The sequence below is a fragment of the Budorcas taxicolor genome, chromosome 21 (genome assembly GCF_023091745.1).
Source record: "Budorcas taxicolor isolate Tak-1 chromosome 21, Takin1.1, whole genome shotgun sequence".
Taxonomy (NCBI): domain Eukaryota; kingdom Metazoa; phylum Chordata; class Mammalia; order Artiodactyla; family Bovidae; genus Budorcas; species Budorcas taxicolor.
In genome coordinates this window covers 70761775-70772111 of record NC_068930.1, presented here as the reverse complement: position 1 = coordinate 70772111, position 10337 = coordinate 70761775, and the positions used below count along the sequence as shown (strand labels likewise).

At 47.6% G+C, this 10337-nt stretch overlaps 1 protein-coding gene and 1 pseudogene across 1 annotated transcript in view; both read left to right on the top strand.

Moving 5' to 3' along the window:
* The first annotated feature begins 6590 nt into the window (after positions 1-6590).
* LOC128066510 (60S ribosomal protein L9-like) lies at positions 6591-7965 on the top strand (annotated as a pseudogene).
* Positions 7966-10044: 2079 nt separating this feature from the next.
* MOK (MOK protein kinase) overlaps positions 10045-10337 on the top strand; it is a 44157-nt gene continuing 43864 nt past the window's right edge. Inside the window, exon 1 of the mRNA XM_052659545.1 lies at positions 10045-10177. Within this exon, the coding sequence (XP_052515505.1) occupies positions 10171-10177 (7 nt within the window). The 5' untranslated portion in view covers positions 10045-10170. The remainder of the gene's footprint in view (positions 10178-10337) is intronic.

The following is a 10337-nucleotide window of genomic DNA, read 5'->3' as shown; positions in this document are numbered from 1 at the left end:
TCTGTATGCAAAAAAAAAAAAAAAAAAAAAAACAGCAGAAAAGTGCTGGGAAGACAAAACCCAAAGACGTCCATTCCTCCAGCCGTGTGTCCTCGGGGTCTCTTGGTCCCTGAGAGGCCCTAGCTGCCTGCGCTAATGTGCAGGTGCTCCAGAGCGCAGACACGACGGAGCTCCAGCTTTTCACCTAGTCTACGCCTCTGGTCTGATCACCCAAAAAAAGTGCTCCCGCGGGAGATGTCTCATCAAGGTTCCCTGTTGCAAGCAGCAGAAGCCAAGCCTAGTTAATCTTAACTGAACAGATTTAATTGAAAAGATGTGAAGTAGGGAATTCCCCAGTGGTTAAAACGCTGAGCCATCATTGGCAACGCTTCAGGTTCGATTCCTGGTGGGGGAAGTAAGATCTCATAAGCCTCCAGGTGTGGCCAAAATATAAATAAAATAAATGTCATGAAAAGATGCACAGGGAACCCAAAGCCCCGGCTCTGTGACAACCTAGAGGGGTGGGCTGGGGAGGGAGGTTTCAGAGGGAAGGGACATATATATATCGATGGCTGATTCATGTTGATGTATGGCAGACACCATCACAATATTGTAATCATCCTCCAATTAAATAGAAGTAAAAAATAAATATCATGAAAAGATGTGAAGTTCTTCACCTCACCACCAGGAGGGCTGGAGAACCAAGCGTGGACAAACAGCCACTCAGTCAAAACATCCTCATTCAGCCTGGCCATACCCTAAGCCCCGGAAATCGGCTGTGAGCAAAACAGACCTAATCTGGTTTTCAGGGAGCTCAGACCTGTGCTGCATCAGCGCAGGTGGCTAGGGCCTCTCAGGGACCGAGACCCCGGGGACACACGGCTTGGGGAATGGACATCTTTGGGTTTTGTCTTCCCAGCACTTTTCTGTTTTTTTTTTTTTTTGCATACGGACCTTAGCCTTTGCAGTGGCTGTCACAGTGCCCATTCCACAGCTATTTCATGATTTATTCATGTGCTAGTTAACAAAAGAGGGCAAAACGACGACAATCTCCAGACATCTTCAAAAGGAGGGAGGAGGAAAAACTCTGCCTTACTTAAGGCATGGACAGGTTTGGCAAAGACACATTTTAGAGTGCTTAGACGGTCTTAGGTGCCGTGCTGAGTGTATTAAACGGTGGTGCTAGTAGAGGGTTGATTGGACAAGTTCCTGGAGACTGGGACGCTTGACTGTGTTCTCAAGGACAAGGATAGATCGGTGTAAGCCAAGAGGGTAGAGTGAGCTGCCTACGATGAGTTGTAGGCAGGCATCCCGCCCATTTTGCTTACAGGTGAATGTCCAGAGTCTAGCACCCTGTCTGGAATAATACATGATTAATAAACAGGAGTCAGGCTGTTACTGAACCAAACTTGGGTCCCCTCGTTTGTTTACTGTAAAGCTCACCTACTGCCCCCAGGTTATGGTGAAGGAAAGGGTGACATCTATTGTAGGAAGCCAAGCAAGGAGTCCAGCAGAGCTGGTGCTCGGAATACCCCAACTCCCCAGTGGGTTTCAGCAAAGCATTTTTCAAGGCCAGGTGAGGGGGGCGCATCATGGGGTGTGAGATGAGCTCATACACAGTTCTCTGGGTGATAGCGGTAACGGGATGGTGTCACGGGGTTAACCTTTTCGCTCCTTAAGCATCAGTAGGCCTGGGGCTTTGCGCTCATGGTCATCAAGAAGTTAATTCCTTCCATTTGGTGGTGGTTGTTCGCACCTGTAAACAACTCAGGAGCTGTGCAACAGATACTGTTATCTAGGCGCTTCCAAGAGAAGCCAGACCAGAGGACATGGGGGAGGGCGTCTGTCCCGGGAAGGCCCCAGAGGGTTCTCAGTTATAAGATGGATAAACGAACTAATTTCAAAATTATCTAACACTTTAAAACAAAGTCAGATAAAGTTATTTCTCTGAGATCAAACTGTCCTTTTCTGGCCCAGCCCTGATAGGGTTGCCAGACTTAGCAAATACTTTAGCATAAGTCTGTCCTGTGCACTATCTGGGGCATGCTTCTACTAAACCAGCAGCTTCCCAGGTGGCCCTTGCGGTCAAGAACCCACCTGGCCAATGCAGGGGACATAAGAGAAGCAAGTTCCATCCTTGGGAGGGAAGATCTGGAGGAGGGTGTGGCAGCCCAGTCTAGTATTCTAACCTGGAGAATCTCAGGGACAGAGGAGCCTGGCGGGCTACAGTCCACGGGGTCGCGAAGAGCCGGACACGACTGCAGAAGAGATTTAGCACACAGACTAAACCAGTACGCGGCTGATCTGAAATTCGGTTTCAGCTGGGCATCCTGTACTGCATCGGGCAATCCCACAGCCGGAGTAACAGCCGCTTGAAAGACCCCCCCCAACCTGCTCCTTTCCCCGCTTTCTTCTGCCACAGCCTCATCACCCTCTTTCGTGGTTGTTCCAGCCACGTTTCCTGAGCAGACAAGGCCACCCAGGATTCAAGGTCGGGAGACGCAGTGACTAAGAATAGACGGCAGGGGGCACCCTAGACCGACGTAGGGAGCTGCGCACTTGGGTGCCTGGGCTCCACCGAGTCCGGTGCTGGCAGAAGGCTGCAGCGCTCTTCTTCAAACCTGTCTGAACTTCTCCGGCCATTTCTCACCCCATCTTACAGGGCTTCCAGGACAAACAAGTCCTAATTTGCAATCTTTGAGTTAGGAAAACACATACATGATCAGAATTAAACCCGTATAGTTACATGGGTTTTTAAATATCCAAGGGGGTGCTCTGTTGCATGCAACTATCTCAGATTTCAGTTGTTTGGTTTAAAATCAACTTATAAAATGTGTCATTCTGTTTATAAATTGGAACCCTTGGTATGAAAATAAAGGCACCACTGTATTCGTCTCCTCTCAGAGCGTGTATTAGTCACCCAAACGTATCTGACTCTTTGTGACCACCTGGACTGTAGCCCGCCAAGTTCCTCTGTCCATGGGATTCTCCAGGCAAGAATACTCGGGTGGGTTGCCATTCCCTTCTCCGACTCAGGGATTGAACTGGGGTCTCCTGCACTGCAGGCAGATTCTTTGCCATCTGAGCCACCAAGGGAAGTCCATTCATTTCCTAGAGGTGCCATAATAAAATCCCACAAACCGGGTGATGGAAACAACACAATCATTCGCTCACACTTTTGGAGGCCACAAGTCCGAGGTCAAAGTGTCTTCGAGGTTGGTTCCCTCTGAAGGTTCTGAGGAAGAACCTGTTCCAGGCCCGCTCCCACGCTCCTGGCACTTTGCTGGCATTCTTGGATGCTCCCCAACTTGCAGAAGCATCACTGATCTCTCCCTCCAACTGCACACTCACGGACCCCAGGTTTCTAGAACAGCACCAGGCACAGCACACATTCAATTAACTATTTGTTACATGAATGTAAAATTCACTGTGCTGAGCATTTCACGGCCTTTTCAACCTGGAAACGTGTCCTTTTGTCCTGGCAATTTTTTTTTTTCTGTTTTGGCCATGCAGCGAGGTTTGTGGGATCTTAGTTCCCCAACCACAGATTGAACCCATGATCCTGCAGTGGAGTCTTAACTACTGGGCCACCGGGGAAGTCCCCTTTTTATATTTTTCATTTTGACTCGGGGCCCTGGTGCGCGGAGACAAAGAGAGAGCAAAGCACTTTCAACACTGAAGCTGAATTCTTGCCAGCTGATTCTGGAAAAAAAAGAAAGAAGGGAAGGAAAAAGAGAAGCAAAATGCTTCATTGTACAATATGTACTATGTCAAAGCTGTTAGATAATACAAAAGAAAAACAGACAAACAGAAGGGTTTTTCAGATGTTGCTTCTAATTTGCTACAACAAATAGGTTGATTCAAGGGACTTGTAAAATGTACTTCTTGAGAGTACGTGCCTGCACTGGAGAGCTTCTATAAAGGTCTCTTTTCGACACAACAGCTGGAGAAGCACAGGGAAGACCTGGGTCAGAGCCCAGGGGGCCGCCAGTGAGTGGGTGATTTTGGTAAAGACCTTCCCCTCTCTGGATCCCCAACAACGGGCCATATGACTTCCACAACCCGTCAGTCTGCCTGTTCAAGGATTAAGGTTTACCCTCGTTATCGTTGCTTAGTTGCTAAGTCGTGTCCAACTGTGTGACTCGAACTGTAGCCCACCAGGTTCCTCTATTCATGGGATTTCCCCAGACAAGAATACTGGAGTGGGCTGCCATTTCCTTCTCCAGGAGAACCTTCCAGACCTGAGGATCAAACCTGTGTCTGCCGCTTGGCACTTTATCACTGAGTCGCCTGGGAAGCCCAGGGTTTGCCCTAGATGCTCAACACTCATCGGAAATCGGCTTGCCCCTCCTCACGGAGGAGTGACAGCGCAGGTGACGGCTGATGGTGTTTCTTGATTAGTCAACAACCTGTATCGAACATTTGCTCTCTGCCAGGCCTGTTTTAGACCTGATGCAGAATCCAGCCTCCATACACTGACACCAAATTAAATTTTGGAGACAGAGTTCTGGGTGAAGTAGAAAAGAATGGGTTTCCCTGGTGGCTCAGCAGGAAAGAATCCACCTGCCATTGCAGGAGACAGGGTGCGATCCCTGGGTCGGGAAGATTCCCTGGAGGAGGGCACAGCAACCCACTCCAGTATTCTTGCTTGGAGAATCCCGCGGACAGAGGAGCCTGGCTGGCTGTCGTCCATAGGGTCACAAAGAGTCAGACATGACTGAAGCAACTTAGTACGGACGCACTCATGCTATACAACAAAGTGACTCATTATACACACGCACACATATATGTACAATCTATTTCATATTCTTTTCCATTATGGCTTATCACAGGATATTGAACGTAGTTTCCCGTGCTATCCAGCAGGACCTTGTTCATTCATTCTACATGTGCCCATTTGCACCTGCTAGGTCCTCCATTCCCCCTTCGGCTTGCCTGCTCCTCCTTTGTCTCCACATCTCCTCCCTTCCCTAGCTGGCAACCATGTGCACCTGCTCCTTGGGACTCAGGGGAGGTCATGGAGGCTGAATGACGTCTATTTCCTACAAACAAGACACTGAAAGGGGGACACAGAAAGGCTTTTGTGCCCAGGAGTCCTACAGGGTCTTGCCTGGTTTCAGACTCTGGGCAAAAATCAAACAATATCCTCTAGAGAGACAGAGATATCACATCTACTCTTCACTCTTTGCATCACTCTTTGCAGAGGGTATTTTTATCCTCATTGTTCAGAAATGAGGAAACACTGGCCCTGCAACTTGGCTGGAGTCACCCACTTGGTTCGCTGATTGGGGTCACTCACTTGGCTCACTCTCCTACCACTTTAAGAATTTTTCTATTCTCTTCTTAGGAAAAGTTTTTTCCCACTTAAAAATCTATTGTTCCATGTGCCTTTCTGTTGGAAAAGTGCCTGGACTCCTCTTTAGCCTGACATTGACTTGCTTTGCATCCACACTTGACCACAACCTCATTTGTAACTGCTTTGGTTAACTGCCACTCTTCATGTTCATTTGAACGGCTGATGTTCTTGCTCTTTTTTCACATTCCTGCTCTTGCTAAGTTTCCTCTGAGATACATTTATTATTTATTTTTATATTATTATTATTATTATTTTGGCCATGCCACATGGCTTGTAGGATCTCAGTTGCCCAACCAGGGGTTGAACCCAGGCCCCAGCAGCAAAAGCGCTGAGTCCCAACCACCAGGTTACCAGGGAACTCCATTATTTTCTTTTTCTTTTTTTTTCATTATTTTCTAAAGTCAATCTGATTTCTAATATCCATAGGTAGATTTGCGTTTCATCCACCTCACCGAGGTTAACGTGTGAAATTTCTGTCTTTCCTAATTTTTCTAACTTCTGCCCATTTCCTGCTTTGAACATTCATTAAGAAGCTCAGCAGAAACAGATTGTCTGCTAAACATAGCTTGAATCTCTTGAGACTGGAAATTAGGGAAAAGCTAATGTTGGGATACAGGATGAACTGTCTGAGGAACAGTTTTGGAATGAGTCAAAAGGCGCAAGTGGCTATAATTAGGTGCTATTCATGCAGAGCTTTAAAAGCAGAGCTCCAAGGATGCAGGCTGGTTTCACTCACAAGCATCTTGCGAGCATGTGACATGTCCCTGGTGGCTGTATGTGCTGAGCGGGCAAGGGGCTCAGGGCGGGGCCCTCCCTGGAGGAGCTCGCAGCCCATTATTTCTCCTCTGTCCATTCTTCCTTTGTCATTTAGTGCAAGAGTGGTCTAAACAAGCAAGGGCCTAGGCCACACACCTGAAACCCGAGAAGGCTGAGCCTGCTGTCTATGAACTCTACAGAAAGACTTCCCAGGCTATTCTGAAGTAGCATTTCCTAGTCTTCTTAGAATTAAAGAAAGAATGAGCTAGTGGGTCTCAAAATATGGTCATTAAGTGCAGCAGTGGCATCACCTGGGATTCTGTTGGAGATGCACATTTTCTTTCTTTTTAATATTTATCATACTTATTTATTTGGCTGCACTGGGTCTTCAAGTTGAGTCTGGTGGGATCTAGTTCTCTGACCAAGAATGGAACCTGTGTGCCCCCCACGTTGGGAGCGCAGAGTTTTAGCCACTGGATCACCAGGGAAGTCCCAAGACATGAATTTTCAAATGCCACCCCAGAATGACAAACTCAGGAAATCTGTGGTTGGGGCCCTGCAGAGTCCAGAATCACCTGAAGGCAGGTGAGTTCAGCGCAGGTTAAAGATTGAGAACCTCCGCTCTAGGCAAAATCTCACACAGTTCCCTTTCTGCCTTCCTGCTAAGGTCCCTGTTTGTTTCCTTTGATCTTCCACTCCGAAGGCCCTCCCACTCTCCTCTCCCAAGGCCTCCAAGTTCAAAGTGCAGGTTGCAGACCAGGGTGCTGGTGTCCGTGGCCTGGAGGGCTGAAGTCCAATAGCCCCTGCTCACCTGCGGAGGAGCACCAAGGCTGTGTCTGCCTACAGGGGACGCCTTGCTGTGACCCTTCCTCAGGATCAAGACCCCCCTGGGCTTCTTCAGGATTTCACTACTAATTGTCCACAGTGGTGAATAGAAGATCCAGATGATGACATAAAATCCATTCACCGGTTCACCTTTTAACAGGTATTCAGTGACTACCCAGAAAGTCCTTCCGCCTGCAGAAGAGATAAGACAGGTGGGTGGGCTAAGAAGCCTAGAACCTACCTTGGTAGAAGAAAGGAATATGAAAAGGACAATATGAGAAAGAAAGAGAGATCAATGTGACTTAAATACAAGTCCCCACGTAAGGGGAAAGACCACAAGGAGAAAGAAGAGAGAAATCAATTCCAGTGATCTGGAGAGATTAGATGTGACTTTTCAGAGCCAACAAGGACAGGACCACCCACAGTAATACCCACACCTCATCCACTGCGAGAATGTAGACCATTCTCAGCAATCGGACTGCCGGCGCTCCAGAAACGTCGACATGACTCTGAGCTAGTAACAGCAGCGCTCAGTGGCTAAGTCATGACTCTGTGCTTACTCGGAAGGGACGCACAGTGAAGGGCCCCAGAGGCTCAGTGGAGGGACTTCGATCACGTCAATGTAGCATTCAGTCTCCTCAGGAAGAAAAAGAAGAGGCTCCAAGTTGGCAAATGGTGGGGAAATAAAAAGGAACTGGTTACTGTTTGCATGATCTGTAGTCGTGTACAGAACATGATCAAAAGTGTCACGCTGGGCCTCTGTTACAAGATGAGGTCTGTGTGTGCTCACTTCCCCATCGATGTTGCTATTCAGGAGAATGGTTCTTTTGCTGAAATCTGAAAATTCTGGGGGTGGAAAATACATCCACACGGTTCAGAAGAGGCCAGACATTGTTTATACAGTACCTCAAGCCCAGGAAGATGAGTCGAGTCTTGAAGGAAACCACATGGAACTTGTGTCAGATTCAGCAAGCCACAAGGATATCAGAAAATTTTTGGATGGTATCTACGTTTCTGGAAAAGGAACAGTTCAGCAGGCTGATGAATAAGCTCTGGGTGGTCCGGCTATAGAAACCACAAGATGCCAGATGATTCTTTGGACTCATTTGTGATATTTTAAAGATGAAATAAAAGCTCTTTTGATTTGAAAAAAAAAAATACCAGCAATAATCACCCTGTTTTTTTTCAACTCACTTGATAAAATTCACATAAGGGACCATTCTAACCATTTAATACATACAATTCAGTGATTTTTACTAGACTTACAAAGTTGTGCAACCATCACCACTACCTAATTCCAGAATGCTGTCAACACCACAAAAAGAAATCCCTTACCTGTTAGCAGTCACTCTCATTCCCACAGTCCCTGGAAACCTGTATCTACATTCTGTCTCTATGGATTTGTCCAGTCTGGAATTACTCTGTAAACGGAATCATACAACAGGTGGCCTTTCGTGTCTGGCTTATTTCACTTAGTATCATGTTTTTGAGACTGATTTATGGGTTTGGAGTTTCCTTCTGGGGCAATGAAAATGTTTTGGAGCTAGATAAAGATGATGGTTCCACAACTTCATGAATGTACTGAATGTCACATTTTAAAATGATTGATTCTATGTTATGTGAATTTTGACTCAAATTTTTAAAGTGCAGTAAAAAAACAAAACAAAGTAGATACCTTTTGATGCCTTCAGATTGTGGTCCTGGAGAAGACTCTTGAGAGTCCCTTGGACTGCAAGGTTATCAAACCAATCAATCCTAAAGGAAATCAACCCTGAATATTTATCAGAAAGACATGCTGAAGCTAAAGCACCAATACTTTGGCCTTCTGATTCGAAAAGGTGACTCACTGGAAAAGCTCCTAATGCTGGGAAAGATTGAAGGCAAAGGAGAAGAGGGAGGCAGAGGATGAGATGGTTAGATAGTATCACCGACTCAAGGGACATGAATTTGAGCAAACTCCAGGAGACAGTGAAGGACAGGGAAGCTTGGCATGCTGCAGTCCATGGGGTTGCAAAGGGTCAGACACTACCTAGCGACTGAACAACAACAGCAACAACCTTTTGATTCAGCAGCTCCACTTGAAGAATTTCTCCTACGGGTATACACGAACGTATGGAACATGATGTATGTTCAGGGCTGGTCACTGCAGCAGTGTGTGAAAGATCAGCTTATTAGAAACAACCGAGATGTCCAGCAGGGAACCAGTTAAACAAGAGATGGTGCAACCATGAAGTGGAACTGCCCAGGTGGCTCAGGGGTAAAAGAATCCGCTTGTCAATCGAGGAGTCAAAGGAGGTGAGAGTTAGATCCCTGGGTCAGGAAGGTCCTCGAGAAGAAGAAACGGCAACCCATTTCAGTATTCTTGCCTGGAGAATCCCATGGACAGAGGAGCCTGGTGGGTTACAGTCCATGGGGTCGCAAAGAGTCGGGCACGACTGAGCGCACACACAGACAACCATGAACTAGAAGAGCCATTAAATAAAATAATGAAGCTCTTTGGGTCCTGTTAGGGGAAAGCATCCAAGGTAAAGTATCAAGTAAAAAATGCAAAATACAAAGCAGAGTCTATACGAGACTACCACTGGTGTAAGAAAGAGGGAAAAAAAATAAAAGCTCTCTTATGAGTTACCTACTTTATGCGGAGAGGAACTGGGGACAGAACAGTGGGAGGGAGGATTTCCACTCTGTTCTGTTTTTGTTATTTTTGAATCTTGAATCACGGGGCTATATTATCTACAGTCAATGGATATTCAATTGTAACATGGGACTGCAAAGAAAAGGTATCAATTGACAATTATTTAGTGTGTCTCAGCCCAGTTAAAGCTCAAGGCTTTCGTCCAGGCATTAGGTCCCAAATCACTAAATTCTCAGGACGGCTGGGGAGAGCGATCCCAGAGAAAGCCGCCTACACTCAAAAGCGGGGACCAGCTTACGGCTGCAAGGAGGGTTGCTTAGCAACTAGAGTGAGGAGGCGGGCCATACTGCGCACGCGTACATGTAGGACCAGAGGGCGCCGGTAGGTCGTTTTGCGCACGCGCGGTCTCCGGCCTCGGAGTGGTCGGGACCTGACGGTTGCTAGGGTGACAGGGATACAACATGGCGGCCGGATCCTAACGCTCTCCGTTTAGGGACCACCACGGAGGTCCTAGTTCGGGACCCTGGCTCTAAGGAGTGGAAGCCAGGGCCCACACTTTCTATCCCTTTCTTCTCCGTCCAGTATCGGCAACGGGTTGTCGCCGGCTTCCGCATCCAGGATGAAGAGTTGAGTGGAGCCCCGAGGGGCGGGACCAGAGGGCGAGTGGCGGCGGGTGGGGGCCGGCTTCGCGAGGCTCTCGGTGGGCGTGGGAGGTGGGCAGTGTGGGGACCCCAAATCTCGGTGGGCTGTCGGGGACCCGCGTCCCCGGGGGCAGCCGGAGGGGGC